The sequence below is a fragment of the Corythoichthys intestinalis genome, chromosome 14 (genome assembly GCF_030265065.1).
Source record: "Corythoichthys intestinalis isolate RoL2023-P3 chromosome 14, ASM3026506v1, whole genome shotgun sequence".
NCBI lineage: Eukaryota > Metazoa > Chordata > Actinopteri > Syngnathiformes > Syngnathidae > Corythoichthys > Corythoichthys intestinalis.
The window spans coordinates 38,685,308-38,704,093 of NC_080408.1; the positions used below are offsets into that span (position 1 = coordinate 38,685,308).

General features: G+C 37.4%; 2 protein-coding genes across 8 annotated transcripts in view; both read left to right on the top strand.

Annotated features, from left to right (window-relative positions):
* st18 (ST18 C2H2C-type zinc finger transcription factor) overlaps positions 1-18,786 on the top strand; it is a 118,827-nt gene that overhangs the window by 33,921 nt on the left and 66,120 nt on the right. For all 7 annotated transcript variants that reach the window (XM_057856654.1, XM_057856656.1, XM_057856659.1 and 4 more), the window contains one exon: positions 17,298-17,407. In XM_057856654.1, coding sequence (XP_057712637.1) covers positions 17,298-17,407 — 110 coding nt within the window. The remainder of the gene's footprint in view (positions 1-17,297; positions 17,408-18,786) is intronic.
* Positions 1-18,786, top strand: part of pcmtd1 (protein-L-isoaspartate (D-aspartate) O-methyltransferase domain containing 1) — a 128,780-nt gene that overhangs the window by 4,462 nt on the left and 105,532 nt on the right. The window lies entirely within an intron of this gene.

Sequence of the window (18,786 nt, forward strand, 5' to 3'; positions counted from 1 at the left end):
ACAACTATTGTCACTAAGCCATCGCTACTGTCCTCTCAATCAAACTTCAGTTGGTTAATCCAGAAAAAATGAATTATGTGGATTTAATTCAACGAGGTCTCCGGAATGATCCATCTGCTGTTGAGCAGCTGGCCAAAGGATAAATGTAATTAATGACTTAACTTTTGATCAGTATTCCACAGAAAGAGTTGTTTGCGTGGTGGTCCCGGAGGATGGGGGTGGGGGAGAAAGCGAACGAAACAAGGTGATAGTGTCATGATGGATATTTCTTTCCATAATTAATGTCAGGAACATGTTTTAAATGCTTTGCTGATTTGTGTTTTACACAGTAACGCTCTATATTGCTTTTGTATGCTATCAGGATTTTTTTTAAGCATCACAATCAAATGTTTATATCTAAAGTATCATCAGTCGCTCCTTGTTTTAGTTGTTTGGTAAAATTACATGTATATGAATTAACGCCCGAAACGAAACATTGTAAATTTTACTCAAAATTGATTTTTGTACTCCCAAATTGTGATTAGTTGCTGTCACTTCAGCCCTCTATGAAAATATGTTCCATCATTTTCCATACATTAAGAAAACTGTTTTTGGGTGTATGAAACTAGAAGAACACAATTTGATTACAACGCAAAAACATATGAAACAAACTTTTTAAAAAAAATCTATGTGGATAGAAAGTTTATAAGGAGTGTGTATATATAAAAGTGGAAAGCATTTATGATATTTCAACATCATCATTATGCAAAGTTTTATCCAAGAACAATAACTTTTTGAGTGACACGGCAAAAATGATGAAATCTAAATTTCCCTTTGCTGTACGGCCTTGCTTTTTTTTTTTTTTTGGCCTAAATATACATCCCAATGTACCTTGACGGCAGCGTACCTCATTGGCTGCGCTCCGGCTCTGTTGGCCTAACTATAAAGCATCTGCTTATACCCTTGTGGGCCGGGAAGAATTAGGATTTATGAATTTATTTCCTCTGTTGTATTGTTTAAACAGCTTTGGTTTAGTTTTGATCCCTTCCTCTCGCCTTTGAGGCCGTTCCACGGTGTCAGCTGTTGACTGATAGTAAGAGAACTGCCTCACAGTGTGAATGAAAGAAAACTAGCGGTTGGTAAACACTGATAAGGGATAAATAGAAAGCGGTCAGGCAGAGATAGTTCTGTGGGAGCCCAGATTGTGTGCGGTCTGTTAAAATGAGATTCGGTGCCTGTCCTTTTTATTCTCGCCTCCCCTCCCCTCCCCGGTGTGCCGTTTGTCTGGAAAATCTCCAGTGACCCGGCTCGCCAATCCCAAGCGTCGCCATTCTCTTCTTCTATTTGTTTTCTCTCCCAACGAGGGTCAAGTTGGCCGATAGACACGTCCCCTATGCTTGTGGACAGCTGTCATGACTTCAAGTGCTTCCGCTTGATACATTTTTTTTTTAATGTATGCTTTTTCCAAGCAGAACAGTCCAAAATGACTTACAAAGTTACCTTGGCTTTTACCACTGGGGTATGTGCGTGTTTACCGAGCCAGTTTTAAGGTCACTTTGAGATATTGCCTTTATTAAATGTGACAATTATATCACAACAATTTTCATGTACTCTACAAAACTGTATTTTAAAGCAAGGTATCTGGCAATTTAACTTTTAAAGACATGCTTAATATATCGTCGCATTTTTCATGCTTTACACTAAACAGCATTTTTACAGCAGGGTAGCTGAATATTTAAGATCAATTGATTGATGAATAAAATTTAAAGCCTTTTGTTTATGTGACCATTAGGACTGAGGGTAGTGCAAAAAAAACTTTTGTAAATTTCTTATTTCTAGTGAAAAAAATCTTACTTGACTTGTTTTAACTTAATTAATTTAATAAATAAATTAAAAGTTTAAAGTATATATCTTGATTGAATTAAAGTACAATCTTTCCGTTTTAAAATAAAACCGGCTGACTTAGTAATATTCCTAGTTATTTGCAGTGCGGGCCCTAATTGAACATACTGTGCACAAAACAATTTTGCGTTAGCGTACCTCAAGTTTTGAGGAATGATATTTGCTTCAGTAAACAGGCAAGCAGTAGGCCATATGCCCATAAAATTAAATAAAAAATATTTTCCATATAGAGATTATGAAGCATTTTTACAGCAATCTGCTGGTTTAAGGATGGACAAATGTAAGCCTTACACAATTTTGATGATGAAATCTGATATCTCTTCTTCACTAAATGGGACCACAAGGTGTGAGTGGGCCATATGGGCTCCATATTATGTCACAAGTTGTGCAATATTTTTTATTTAATGCATGAAACATTTTTACAGCATGGTAGCTGCTGGTTTAAAAAGGATTAAAAGTTTGAAACACATTTTTGGTTAACTTTAAAACATCCTCTTCAATCAGTAGAACAGTAAAAAGTAATGTCAGAATAGTTGCAAAAATTTTATGAGAAGGTAAGCAGGGTATCTGCAGCTTTGAGGAAACAAAATTTAGGATTGTAAAATATTTCCACTTAATCTGAGACCTCTCTTTCACGTCTCAGTATTGTATCATAATATTTAGCATTTTCATGTGAATTACTTGGTAAAACAATACCTAAATATAAAGATTCAGTGTCAGATTGGAGAATAATAGTAATAGTAATAATAAAGGCCTTCATTTGGTGACATGCAAACTTTTATAATCTCTCCAAAGTTCTGATTCTAGCTTCTATCTTCTGTCCATTTAATCTGTTATCAAATGCAACAGCTTTGTTAATGACCCGCCTCAAAGTAATGGATCTTTTCAGGTGCAGTCCCTGGAGTTATCTTTTTGTGATAATGTGTGTGTTTGCGCGTGTGCGTGATGAAAAAGACCTTTCCTTGAGGAGCACCATGTGGTGTATTTACACAGAACATAATTCAGCCCATTGTAGCCCAGCAGCTAATGAGATTGGTTGTTAAGTGAATGACACAAAGGCTAAAAAAAAAAAAGGGTAGGGGGGGAGCCTTGGTGTTTCTGGTGACACACACACACATACACATAATCTCTCAGTAGTGTGATGGACGAATCCACCTCGTTGCTATCCTCGTGCTCCGGCTCCTTTACCGTGTCACCATGAGATGCAAAAAACAAAGGCTCAAAAAAGGGTAAGTTGAGCTTACCGTTCAGACACGTTCGTGCTAGGAGGTATGTAGGTGGTACTTGGTCAGTCTCAGAGATGCTCAGAATAGAAACATCGCAGTCACTTTGAGAGATTTGATGGTCATCTTCAGTGGTGCTACACTTTTTATGTCTATCTTCGATGTGCACATTCGTCAAAGGTTGAACTTGAACATTTTCCAGTGTGAAACTATTTAGTTGAGTTAAGTAAATCAGTGTGCGATATATAATTTAAGATTTGGTACTGAGCCTATGCCATGTAAAAACAAGACCAGTATCAGCACATGTGCTGATGCCAATGCCGATACTTTTTAGTAATGAATGTGGAGGTGTCACAAAAATTTCACGTGCTTTTGTATTTTGTTTTATTTGGAATATTTATTTGCCTACCTAACAGAGTTTGGCATAAGAATGTTTCAAAAGAAAATCCTTTTAATCTTTTCTTAACTCTTAATTATAGTGCACAAAACTTTCACTTAAAAACACATTTTTCATTCGGGTACAAAGCAACGAAATTATTACTAATATATATATATATATATATATATATATATATATATATATATATATATATATATATATATATATATATATATATATATATATATATATATATATATATATATATATATATATATATGTATTGAAAAATATCGTGCCCTTCCCTAAAGTATGTTTAGGAAATATGATCCTATTTGTACCTACCAAATCTTCTAAAAATGTGTGATGGCTGGCGACCTATACGATATGATTTGTGAAGAAAAACTACTCTTACTCCACTACTTTGGGGTACAATAGAGTTGTTATATTTTTTTGTCTTTATTCTACATATTGACTTTATTTTTGCCAGTGATGCCGACAGTTTCACCAATGAGACATTGCAACAATAACCACATGATTTCATTACACCAATCAAAGGTAACAATGTTTTTTTTTTTCTTTACTAGAGGACACTCATGCTCTTTGGATGGGTGATGTCTCATCAGACCATAGGACATAGTTCCAGTAATCCATGTGCTTTGTTGACATGTCTTCAGCAAACTGTTTGCAGGCTTTCTTGTGTACCGTCTTCAGAAGAGGCTTCCTTCTGGGGTGACAGCCATGCACACCAATTTGATGTAGAGTGCGGCGGTGGTCTGAGCACTAACAGGCTGACCCCCCCACCTCTTCAATCTCTGCAGCAATGCTGCCAGCACTCCTGTAACGAGTCACATGACATTTTGGAGGGAAAATGACAAGCAGTACTCAATTTGGACATTTAGGGATGTACGTAGTTTCTAAGGGGTGTACTCGCTTTTGTTGCCAGGTGTTTAGATATTAATGGCTATATTTTGAGATATTTTAATGGGAAAATTTACTCTTATAAGCTGCACACAGACTACTTTTCATTGTGTCAAAGTGTCATTTTATCAGTGTTGTTCCATGAAAAGATACACTTAAATATCTGCAGAAATGCGAGGGGTGTACTCACTTTTGTGATACACTGTACTTTGAATCCTCGAACAAATCACTACCGAGACAAGCCTTCCTGTTTGTATGTACTTTTTCAACGGAAACCCGGCGTTAGATCGCTGCGTGCGTGTGTTTATGAATAGCTCCGCTTGATGTGGGCGGCCCCTGACTTGAAGGTGAGGCGCAGTGCATGACCAATCTGACCTGTCAATACCATTATGAAGTCTATGGTTATAGTATAGTATAATTCTGATAACAGTTCATATAGATAAAGAAAAACTATAAAACATTATTATTTTTTAATCAGATATTGTAAGCACTTATTCATTACTATTATACTATTATAGCTATTCATTACCGTATTGGCCCGAATATAAGATGTTGTTTTTTGCATTGAAATAACACTATAAAAGAGGGGGTCGTCTTATATTCGCGGTCTAGACATTATACCTATTCACGACGTTAGATGGTGCCAGATATCATTGAAGCGATGTTCTGTCATGACAGATCTCAGCTACTCTCAAGTTTAACCAGTTTGCATTATTTTATTGCAATGTTTTTCCTTATTCAGATTTGTTTCAAGACTACAGTTACAGTTAGACTTCACTTTGATGGTTAATGCAGTTATTGCAATTTTGTTGTTTTATCACAATAGATTGGTTTGTTTACATTCAAAAACCAGAAGCCATTCATTTACGAATGTGATTGCACTTTAGTTTACATATTTAAACGTCCAGATATTAAGATTTGAATGGGGCAAAATAACATGCTTTTTCTCTCAAATATATTGTTATAATCATTTGTTTCAGATGTACTGTAATTATTTTCTATATAAAAATTTAATTTGGTGTTCAAAATTTTTTTTTCAAACTTGAGTCTTGAAAAAGAGGGGTCGTCTTATAATCAGGGCCGTCTTATATTCGGGCCTATACGGTATTATGTTACTCATTAGTTGAGTATTCTTTTCAACTAATACTTTTTTACATGCACTACAATACATTTTTGAATGACTGTTTTTACTTTTACTTGAGTATTTTATTTAGAAGTAACACTACTTTTACTTGAGTAAAAATGTTTGGCTACTCTACCCACCTCAGATCTCACTCCATGGTATTGAAATGATGTGTACTTGGATCAATCCATTCACCAAGCTTGTGTTTTGTAGCCTATTTGGTGGCAGCAGTGGTGATGGTTGCATTACAGAATGAAAGTGCATTATCTTATCATGCTAGTCTGTGGCACTGGAAAGTGGGTTAAAGTCCATTGTGTGTAGTAAAGCCTGGACTTAAGTCAAATTTACATTTTGTTCAAGATTACTCCTTTTATTGATGCCCATAATCATATTCATGGACCATCTGCTGATTTTGGCAAGCATGGATCAAACTCGCCCAAAAAGCGTCCCCGCTAACCTTTTAAGTAGAAAATAGTCTGGCTTAACTGAAGTGTGTATGTATGTGTATGGGAGAGAGATTGTTTGGATATTGGCTGCTCATGCCATATTTTATTTTATCGTGATCTTCTTATCAAGATCTCTATCTTTGGTGGCCACGAACAGTGTAAAATGGCGTTGTAAGGAGCGGTTTGTAGCCGCTGCCTCAGTGACGTGACAATGTCGTCAAAATTCGGAACGGCTTCGGAGTTTTGTAGACAACAGCATTTTTTTTTTTTCGTTCTGCATGCAATCTTTTGTTTTCTGACATCTGAGCTAATTCCAGTCATGTACACACCACACACAAAATAGCAAATTCACCAGTGGGCATCCTTTGCTGCGTGAAATACTTATGTTCGACTCATTCCAAACAAAGCTTACGCAGATTGAGAATTCATATGCCAGAGGTAAATCCGAGTTAACACGGATTTATACTGGCATGAGTTAAAGGACTAGAGTTTGTAATCCAGGTGGCCAAGGGATTTCAGCGTACAGTGGCAAAAAACACTTAAAACTCCCCCCAACGTTCTGAGCCACTGGGCTCAATGAGCAGACGGATCGTTCCCGATTGATGACAGCACAACTACGTTACCCGTGGACAGTGGGGGTGACATTCATTACACACTATTTGGATTCATGCATTTTACAGTATTTACTCCTTAAGATGACCCTCAAGTCTGGAAGGTGTTGTGGAAAATACTGACTGTACTCTTATACATGTCAATTTAAAGCTATGGAATCTATATTTAAAGTTGTGATTTGGTGCTTGATAAACGTTTGAAAACACTGGCAACGATGAATACAATAATATGTGTTTCTTCCTTTTTCTGCAATGTGGGGACCCAATCTTTTCACGCCGACAAAAGCAAAACCTTCTTACTTTTAACAAAGACTGCAATGTTGGTTATAACCCTAAGACGTGTGAGTTTTTCCACCAATGTTGGGGCCCAAATTTTGACAAAAAAAAAAAAAAACAAGGGCATAACACTAAAAATTGCTATATTTTGGAAAGATTTAGTTTGGCGATATCTAAAGGTCAATCAGCATAACTGCTGTGCTAAGCTGTGACCAACCCTTGTGCAAAGACAGAAGGCTTCTATATTCACTTTGAAGACCACATGCATATTGGCCCAAGATCGCTAACGAAAAACTGACGTCGATATTAGCCGATATCACTTTAAAATGCTTTTGTTGGCCGATATGATCGGCTACCTGATAATAATGAACAACTCTAGTGTTAGGTTATGCATTGCTGAATGTATGAAAATTTAAGATGAACTGGGATGAAAGTGTATTTTCATGTTTACCTCTCTGGGGACAATGCATGTGCCGGTATGAGATTCTGACAGTATGATAACCTTAAGCCAAAATATCACGGTTTCACGGTACCACTGTATCACGGTATTGCATTTACAGCTCTAAAATGCTTTACTTTGAGATATCTGGGTTAAAAAAAAAAAAAAAATCCATTCAACATGATTTTTATTTTTCAAAACATATTACCAAATTGGAACATAAGAATAATGTTAAGTTAAAATAAATAAATAAATTTAAAAAAACCTGAAATATTCTAAATAATAAATAAATAAATAAATAAATAAATAAATAAATAAACGAATAAATAAATAAATAAATATGTAGTATTTAGGTGAGCTTAAACCCACAGCCACAGCTCAACATAATTACCATCAGAAAAAAAATAATTGAATTACTTTCCATAAAAAGCACGTGTGTATGACTCGTATCATGTTTACATTATACACACACTCTCTTTCTCAACACAGACAGTTGCCAACGAGGAAAAAAAAAAGTTTTACCACCACTAGACAAACTCAACACGCTGGAGTTAACTTTGGTAGCTAGTTGGAAACGTTCATGATAGTGTTGACTAACCTTTAATTTTGTAATATGCAAAATCATATTGGAGGTATTGCCTCCTCGGCAGCCATCTGTAACTTTTCTATAGCCGAAGTATTCCCATATCAGTGATTTCGTTTTCTTTGATGGGGGAAAAAGTTCAGGAGTCTCACCTCCTCCAGCCATCATGTAGCACAGCTGACTCACTGGTTGAGCCTTACAGCTGCAAGTGAGGGATTTCTCCATGCATTTTTGGGACATAAAATTTCGCTAATACCTTAGAGATGATATGACGGAAAATTTTTGCGATTTTAAAACCTTGACATTTTCATACCTCGGTACACCTTGAAGCCGGTAATCAGCCCATGTGTAGTGGACACAGAGTTTTCATGGAATTTTTGGGGATGAAACACAGTTCATGTCCACTGCTGGATTTTTAGTGTCAAGAGGCTTTTTGATGTTGGTTGTAACTTAGTTTGATGTTGTGGGTGTGATATATCCACAGGTAGACTTGGAAGCAAACCCTCCGGTTTGGGTTTTCTTTTCTTTCCTGATGATGATGGACAAAAGCAAATGTGGTAAACTGCTGCATGTTGTTTATTTCCCCCACAAATGTCTAAGGCTGTGTGTTGAGTTGTATTGCTATCATTGGCATTAATTTTTTCACAAAATATTTTGGGACAATAAACGAACGGCCTAAACTCTTGAAGACTCTGTGAAGTTTTGATTACAGAAAAGTTAGAGGTTGAATATAGGGTTATGTAGGTGCTATATCAAGGGTCATAGTTATATACGTTATATGGCTCACATTTTTTTTTAAATGTAACTTTTGGGGAGTAAGAACAAAAGACAAAAAGTGCATTTTTAAAGCGTTTACCTTCCAAAAGCATAGCATACACATATGTGGATGTCACTTTTTGGGGCATATAGGGTACAACATTAACATTTGGTATACAAGTGTGGCCTACATGACCCAAAATGTGTCAGTTCTTATAGGAGGTTAAAATGCAGGTTATATCAAACTTTGAGAGTGGAAGTAGGTTTATGATATATCTATTGTTGTAGTCAGGCACTATTTGTGTTTTCCTGTTTCACGCAATGTTGAGACCCACTAGTTTAACATGCCAGCACTCCATCCATCCCGTTTACCTTTTGATGGGGAAAGTTAAATTCTAAAGTGTGTTTTTCTTCAGTTGTTGATTTTCGAGTGTGTCACATAGTTTTGCATAACTTTCTCAAACTTGTACATTTGAAGTGAGTGTCAGTAATTTTGATTTAGAGCAAGAAGTTCATAGCATAAAGTAGCATAAAGTTTTTTTTTCCTGCAATGTGGGAAAAAAGACCCACCTGGTTAATTTTAAATTGAACTTATGTAAAGTGTGTTTCCGGTTACCATTAGTTTAAGCAGAAAGCAGGTACTTGTTACAGTATAGATTGTACTTACATCACAAGACGTATCTTTCTTTTGTTCTTGTCTACGTGGAAACCTGATTTTATGTAAGGGAAATAGCTAAGCTATTACCATTTTAGACTCTTGGCCACTTTGTTTAATGCATAAACTTTAACTCATTAGCTGCTATTGATGGTGATCAATGTCCTTTCCATATTTAAAACAGGGAGAAACAGCACTACCACCTCTACCAGTTCATAGAATTTGGACATTTATCTCTGTCAATGGCAGTCAATGAGTTACGATTTTCAGTGTGTTTATCATTAGTTTTAGCGTGTTGTAAATAGGGTTGGGTCTTATTTCTTTTCTTCCAAAGTATGTAATGTAATTTTGAGTACAAAACAAAACAATACTCTATTGTCATTCTTTATCATTGAGTGTCTCATTCCAGTGTTATTAATAATGGTGTTAGTGTATAACGGCGTTATTATTATTTTTTTTTTCAGTAGTGAGCAATCTGCTGTTACTGTTACTGAGGATGTGAAGGGGCACATTAATACAATTTGACTGAATGAAGCACGAGCTGTCTGATTTAGTCACAGCTTCCTGGGAGAGAGCAGAGCGGGAGGGGGGAGAAGGGAAGGGGGTGGTGACACCGTTGCAAATGCGATGATGATTGGCTCGGTGGCTCGGAGCGTTAGCAAGGCATTCGTGTTCTCGTTAGCATTAGCATTTAGTGTTTCGATCGTCATCTTAAACTTTTTTTTTTTTTTTTTTTTTTACAGACAATACGTCCAGTTGGTACAATTAATTGAATGTAACGCACTATTTTCCTGCTGAGTGTGCATTATCATCACCAAGATGGCGTTGTCCTTGTAGACGCTACAGTAAATATATATAGATATTTTATGACCAAAAGTAGTCACTTGCCCTAAATTTTTTCTTGAATGATGTATCCATTAATCTTGTGTGATGTTTTTTTTTTTCAATCAAGGAACAAATAGAGCCACAACAGGAGAGGCAGGAGATTCAGAGCCTCACCTGCGTATTGAAGAAAAAAAAAAAAAAAAATCAGGTGACATTAAGTTCCGCTCTGAGACCCCCAATTTGGCCAAATTTCAAAATTGTCCGATATGCATATGTGATACATCATTGGAAAGCTTAAAATCTCAATTTTTGATCTGGAGGGCAAAAAAAAAAAAAAAAAAAAAAAAAAATTTAAACAGCAAAGCTCTACCTGGAGGTGAGAGCACGCGAGAGCAGAATTACAGACGCAATGACTTTAACAAGATATTATCGTGTTCTAACCTTGTTTTGATCCAAAAACTCCATGTAGCATGTATCACCAGGTGTCAAGACACAGCTGTGAATGGCCACAGCTGGATTTTCTGGGGATTTTATGGGTGAAACATGGTAATATAACAAGGGTCACGACGCAGAAATCGCAGACATCAAAGAGTGTTCAAGATTTTCTTTTTCATATATTTACCATTTTAAACGTTTTTTTTTTTTTCTCTCTCTCTGTTTGGATCGATTATTTATCATCTAACACATCGGGGAAAATGCGACAGTAACAAAAAAATACACAATTTAGCGTTAGTCATGAGGTAGATATCGGTGACTTTTTTACGGACGCCTTTTTTTCCATTGTGACGTAATTTAAAAGTTTAAAATATGCGAGTGAATAATTTTTTAAAGTAGTTTTTTTTTTAAACGAAATAGTACACATCAATGAATGATTCTAAACTAAAGTTGATAGACATTTTGAAAAATTAATAATTACTTACCTTGTTTTCATGGCTGGGTTGAAACAAAAACGGTGGCGCGATGTCTGTAAACGTGGGTTTCCAGGGTAAAATGGGCAAATTAAAAGTAGTTCGGGGGCTTAATGCGCCATGGATGTGCTATGGCAGCATATAGACATATTGTTCTATCAAACACAACAGTTGTTTTGGCTTACAATACAGCAGTTTCTATTAAAGAGGAGAACAAGAGCAGAAACTGCTTTTTCAGTCTTGTCTGTGTTTTCCGCCATATACATATACACAAGTCACGGTTTAGTACGTACCTCAGTAGGGGGGCACAGTTTGGTGTGGGTTCAGTACAAAAAACTTTTCTCACAGCATTTGAAAGTTAAGTTTGCATACCGTTGCACTCTTTTATAGGTGAAATTTTTTAAAAAAATGTAAAAAGTGTGACTTACTTTTTTTTTAGAATGAGAAAAATCAGTTCAATTCAATCATTATTAACATCTTTAATGTGAAATATGTTACAGAATGTATCATGTAATAACGTGTAGACCATGAAAAGTAATGTCAGTTACTTTGCTGAGTAACTAATTATTCTTACAACTAGACAACTGAGTTCCTAAATTACTTTTTTGGAGAAGTAATTTATAACTGTAACTAATTACTTTTTTAAAGTAAGATTAACAACACTGCTCATTTCCTCTGGAAACCTAGGGAGCCATACATTTGACACACTTTTGGTAGCACTGTCCATGAGGGCCTATAATGTTCTATTTTAGGATTAAGACGATTTGTTAAGTGGGTCATTGGTTTCAATCTTAGCCAAGTGTAAGGTTATTGGGCGGGGTTGTGATTGGTTTGAGTAGCTGTATTGCTGGGGTTATAGTCAGTCTCCAGGGTTTAGACATACAGTATATCAACATCATGTCGCCCGTAGTGCTGTAAGTGTCCGTGCGTGTACTTATGCGTGTGCGTGCGTACATGCGTGTGTGAGAGAAAGAGCTAGAGTGGAGTTGTTTAATGACAGGAACAGCTGACTCATTTAGAGAGCGCAGTGAAAGGTAATTAACCCTGGGAAAACTACAGCTGCCATGCGAGCTGTTCACTTCAGTGCAATCTGATTAGAAATCACTGACTCCTTTCGCAGGCAGCGTGTCCAACGTAAACTTTTCTTCTTTTGCACGGGAGACCTGCCTTTTGTGCGCAGGGAGGGATTAAGCGGAACGGTTTCTATGGGTCTCCCAATTGGAGACCACCTGGTGGCATTCATGCAAGAAAAAAAAAAGGCCTCCTTGGGCAGGATTACTCGACTCATTGTCACACTTGGGGCCTGGAACTTCTTTTTCCCTGAACACCTGTCCCCAAATTAGGCAAAGCATGTTCACAACACCATTCAAAGATTGCAACTAGCCCGAGAGTGCCTTGGCAGAAGTGTCTAGTGTCCACTCTGCTATTGATGCGCTGAGAAGATACTAATTTTATTAGACTCGGCATTAATTGGATTGAAATGAGCAAATAAAATAGCAGATCTTCATGTGACAGGAGAACTAAAAGCAGCGAAAATGTGGTCAAAAAAGCAGCAATTGGCTCTCTGATGTCAGAAGAAACGTTCTGCACTCGCCGCCGCCCGTGTGGTCCGGCTCCAGATGAACTCAATTTAGAGGGACTGACTTTGGAACGTCATGACAAGATTCCCCAAAATCACCACGGCAAAGGTGTCACCATCTGACTCTTTCATTGTGACGCTTGCTAACTGGCTCCAATAACAAGTTTCCCCTGTAGTTATGCCATCATAACAAATCATTGAAGCCGTCGCTCCGAGCCAGCCTCCTAATTGTCTGGTAAGAATTCTGGGAGCGCTGTCCTTTTATTGAAGCTCGTCTGTCTTGGAGAGCGGATAAGATAGGAAAACGATATGAAAGTCCTCTTTGGCAGAAGGCACAAACACTTTGCAGGGGAGCTGAGAGGCTGTTTTGTTGGACGTGTCTGCTGATTTCAAGATTCAATGTCGACAAACGTTTCCGTGGATCCTAAGAAATTATCCTCAAAAATGACACCTAATCCTTAAACCTGCTGTTCAAAGATTTCAAGGATCACTTGGTTGTGAGGGGATATCAAAAAAGTACTGTATATGAAGATTTATTGCTGTAAAATATAGTGGTATAACAGTGAGCCAATACCACTCACTGCTGAAGGTTATAATTTGTAAAGCAGCAATAGTTTTGTTTTATAATTTTATATAGAAATATATATGAATAGGATGCAGTCTTCATCCTTTATCGTTGTGAGTGGCTATAAAGAATCTTTCAAAAGTTTTAATTTGACGTACTATACAAAGTACAATATAGATTTTAAAAACATTTTTTGATATAATAATGAACCTATGTCACCCAATACTCATGTAATGCTCATATTTACTGTGGTAAACTCATAAGTATTAAATTTGATGAGTGGCCTACTATCTAGTCAAAACTTGCATATAATGTTTTTTTTAAAAAGGCTATATTTTGGGTTCCTATACAAAAATAATACAAACGTAAAGATGGGCTGTACAAGTATATAACCACTTCACTTGCCATGTTGAATTAACATGGTTAAAGAAGTAGTGCCAAAGAATTGATAAGACAACTGTCTTCAGTTTTACACAATTTTGGCTGCAATTGATAATTCTTGATTGCGCAGACACTTTAAGGGTGTGGTTGGAAAAAAAAAAAAAAAAAGCATTGTTGGTCTGTGTCAAATTAAATTTCCAATTTGGGTTGCTAATTTTCAGCCAATGGTATATTGGGAATAGTTATTGTGTTTAGTCAGTAATGATAACGATGACGATGCAGTAAAAAGTGCAACTTGTTTACACCCTGTCAAGAGAAGTTGATTTTAATCTCACCGCTGCGCTTCATTTGCTTACCACTGAACCATTTGCATGTCAATGAAAAATGGGAAACGCAATCACTTGTTTGTTGAATACAATTTTAGCCCCAGAAGAAAAAAAAGGAAGGTATGTGTAATCACTTTGAAGCCAGCTGCAATCATACAAACTTTTATTTTGAGTTTGTTGGTGCAGATGAATTATTGTACTGTTATGATACACCCGATTATCAATTAGTAGAATCCATGTTATGAATTTATCTGAGGTAACCAAAGAAATAAAATGTAGAACCATAATAATAGAATGGTTGTGTCATTCCCTACCATTGACATTGATAGACGTCGACTCCATTGTGACTGAGAAGGCTGATTGTGAATGATTGTGTTTCAAAACCATTGATGACCATAGACGTCCAATACGTATGAACTGGGAGGATTGGCAGTGATCATTCAAAACAGGAATGATCACATAATTTTGCATTCAAGTCGGAGTCCGAGTCACCTGATTTTGAGAATCTGCCAATACCGAGATAAAAGTGTTGTTCCAAAACAATTTTTTTTTTAAAACATGTTACTATCCCACCGTGCGGCTTTCATAATGTAAATGATTTTTACACAAGAATAACGCAGAATAATCTTTTATCAAATGCTTCATTGTGTGAGTCCACTCAAATCCGTTCATGCTGCTGAGAACAGCCACTCACTTACGCACACGCAATGAGTTGCCACAGCACACTACAAGGTGTTTAACCCTTTAACACCTAAGCCTATTTAGGCCGAATTTGCATGCCTTTGATGTTGCCTTGATATTTCAAAGGAAAAAAAATTCACACCAGGTTGGGTCCCTTTTTTCAGGACACCATAACCTCCATGTCCAAGCTGTTGTTTTCTTCACTGACCAATGTTAATCAACATTTTGGACCCAAAAAGACAAAAAAATCCCAAAATCTGTTTTCAAAATTTGTAATGTTGATGTCCCATTGACAACCAAACATGCTCGACCAACTGTTTTGAAGCTTGATAATATTTATTCAACTTGTTAGGATGAACATTCAATAGAAAAAAAATGAGACTGAGTTTTATGTTAGTTTTATTCACTTTCAAATGAGGGCAAGCAGCGGCATGTGGGTGACGTGATTAGAGCGTAACGAGGCTTCAAAGATGACATGCGTAAACATGTCGCTGCCGACACGTTCGATGTTAAAGGCTTAAGAAGCTAAACGATGATTGACGCATTCGGCACTATTGAACATAGCGCTCCCAAGCTTCTCTGGAAAGATCAAAGCTTCAGCACCTGTCAATCATCGTTAACTTTAACAAGCAAACTCCAGTGCACTATTGGCCAAGAAAAGTAGCAAGAGGGAGAGTGATAGACATTAAGCAGAAAAACATATATATTTCTTTAAATCTCTGAAAAATTTCTGATCACGTGATCGAATCGGGACATCCCGAATTCAAAATGGATCAGACGTCTATTGTTATCAATAGTAGCGAATTAAGCATAGAGTAGTTTTATTGTATCGAAATGCGTATCGGACTGGGCATTCATCGGCGCTACTGTATATGATAATTACACATTTTGTCCCGCCCCTCGCGGAAACTTGGCTCTCCCCGACGTTCGGCGGCAAACTGAGATCAAGCCACCCGCGTCGCCAAACATTCATTACAAGGAAATATGAAAGTAAAAGCGTCTATCTCTTTCTCTTTATTACACATAAACAGAAACACTTAGCATGTAAAATTAATGTGAAAATTATTCCCGGGGTAAACTATAAACACACACAAGTTACCCTCTGCACATTTCCGCCCTTCTTCTTTTTTTCCTCTCTGCTCCTTCCTCCCCTAGATCAGAGTGTAATTGCCAGTAATCAGGTCTGTTTGCCGCTGATAAAACCACTCTGAATGCGAGGAAGCCTCTTTGTGTGATGACTCAATTATGCCAGAAGTGGCTCATCAAACCTGGCCCATCAGCTGCTTTAATAAATAAGGAGGAAAACTTGCTGCGGGCGCATTATAATTCCATTCATTCCATAATTAAATCCATTCCCCCTGTTTTTTAACCCCTTGTGCTTGCTGCGTTTCTAGAAGGGGAAACAAAAACAAGTAGGGCTAAGGGGGGTGGGCGACTTTGGTGGGATGTCTACTAGATAGTGACCTTGCACAGAGCACCCATCCGCTGCCTATAATTCACAATGATACTGCTGAAGAGAGGTTAAGAGAAGGAGGCTCCTGAGCGCAGCAATTGTATTCAAATCTCATCAGCAAGTGTTGCAGCACTGACATTTAGAAATCTTGCACTCGTCTAATCACGTTTGAATGTAAACAATGTGACGTCCGGCCATTCTCCCTTCTCACTTGCCTGAAAGCAATAAAAAAAAAAGCCTTTTGCGAGTCACCGCTGTACTCCATCACAATAGCGCATGTGTTAATTACACCGAGAGAGCTCAGATAAATAAGCAGGCTGCCGAACTCAAGGTCAGCGGTGAATATCGGCAGCAGCTGCACACTCTACGAATAATAATAATAGTAATGTAATAATAATAATAATAGGAAACAGTAGCAGCATCAAACAGCACAATTACCACTCATTGCTGTTTCACTTCTTCTCCCAGCATCTCGGATGCGGTGTTAATGGTGTGAGCCCATGGTTATTCATGACCGCCGGATCCCCCCAAGGCCCCCCAGGCCGCCTCCCCCGGAGCGGCCCGTTCGGCCCTCTGTGCTGGGAATGCGAGCAGATGGGGTTAAAGCGAGGGGGGCTAAACGGGTGGGGCTCAAGGACAGAGAGTAGTCAGATTAACAGAGAGAAGATCGGCCGGCGAGACCCTCGCGCCGAAGGAGGGGGTCCCAAAGTGTCCTCGGAGGAGTGTTATTTGTCTCTATATAAGGAAGGGAGGGGGTGAAGGGCGCATAAATATGATTCAGCAGATGATGAACCAACTCAAATAGTCATGAGTCTTTTTTCATATGCTAATGAACCCAGAGTGAATTCCCCTCCCTCCTGACGCTCCCTTTTTTTGGTCAATTTTTTTCTCCTCTGTGAGCTATAATTAAGATATTTTTTCCCCTCCACCCAGAGCTAACATAAATAAATAATTCCATAATAAGATCTGTGAAGTGAGCAGTGCTGAATGTACTCTCATTGTGCTCCCACGTGTTTTCCCTCTTGGATGTTTTGTATTAATTAGAAGCGGGCAATTTGATCCCTGTCAAGCAATCAATTTGCATCTTGTTTCTTTACACGCACACATTTAAACCTTTGCCTAGATTACTGTGTTCAACAAAACATTTCTTGTTGAGAAAATAGCACAATTGGAATCAAGTGACTTGGTTTGTTGTCAAAATGGTCTGTATGTAGATTAAATGCTTTTTAATTTTGAATGTTTTACTTTATGATGATTCTGATGAATGTATGTGCTTTTTAATGCAGGGAATGAAGCATATGATCCGCTCGTGAGAGACCAGACAAGTGTCGAGAAGGCTGGACAGCGTAAAGCTGGCATCTTCCCCAAAACAGCGCCCTCAAAACAACAGTCAAAGGTAAATCGATCTACAAATGATTAATCAACACTACATTAAAGATTAGTTGACAAATGATGCCAATGTTGCATTTAATATTTTATTGAGACTACCATGCATATTCTTCCTTTGTCTTTATTTGATGCTTAAAAAAACTTTGAATATTATGAAAAAACATAACTGGTGGATTTACTTGATAAAATCATTGTAACGATTTGCACTTACTTCTATTAAGTAAATTTTACTGCTTGTGAACTGAACTTAATGTTGTGAACTGAACTTAATATTGCCAGCAGTAAAATTTACTTAATACAAGTAAATGCAAATTGTTACAATGATTTGATTAAGGAAATCCACCAGTTATTTTTTTCAGTGTATGAGATTTTGCCGGTATAATAACCTTAAGCAAAAATACCGAGGTTTCACGGTATCACGGTCTTGCAATTATTGTAACATGTGTTAAGATGTGTTATTTTTAGATGTTTGGGTTTAAAAAAAAAAAAAAAAAAACTTTTGAACGGGATTTTTTATTTTTCACAATATATTTGCCAATCACAGCTCGAGTTGCTCAACATTAGAACAAGAACAAAAAAAAAAAAAGAACTGCACTTTAACAATACAGTATATGATCAAATTAGATTTTATGTAAAACACATACCACTACGACCATTAATATTAATTAGTTGGATATAAATGGAGAGCGAGAGAAGGAAGACATTGCACATTGGTATGCCACGTATCATTATTTACACATTATACACACACCAACCCTCTATCAACACAGAAAGTTGCCAGAGAGAAAAAACACACAGGCTGTATTATGAACATGTTTTCAATGGCAGATAACTTTACAAAAAAGTAGGCTAATGGTAGAGAGGGAACTAGTTAGCCATCTTAGGATGCTAACTAGCCACGTTATCTGCCTCGCTAACAAGCTAATGTTATAGTATTTTTTTTTTACCATCGCGAGACACAATAAACACGCTGTAGGAAACTCTCGTAGCTGGTGGGGAACGTTTATGACAGCATATACTTACCTTAAATTATGTGTAAAGTGACGGATAATGGTCACGTAAATGTGAAATCGTGTTGGAGGTGTTGCTTCCCCTGGCAAGCACCCGCCGCAAGCTGTTTTTCATCTTTCCTCCTGTAAGCCGCGACGGTCTGTCTCTTTTCGCTAGCTGGCGTACTCCCATACTAGCGACTTTGTCTTTTATGAGGGGAGAAAAAGCCCAGGTGTTGTGTCACCGACAGACACAGGACAGAGCAACAACCGGAGGGGGTGAGGTGAGCACTGCCACAGATTTCTCGCTGTATTTTTGGGACATAAAAAATAGCTAAGACCGTTCTACAGTATGACGGAAAATTTCAGTGGTTTTTACCACGGTAAACTTTGACAC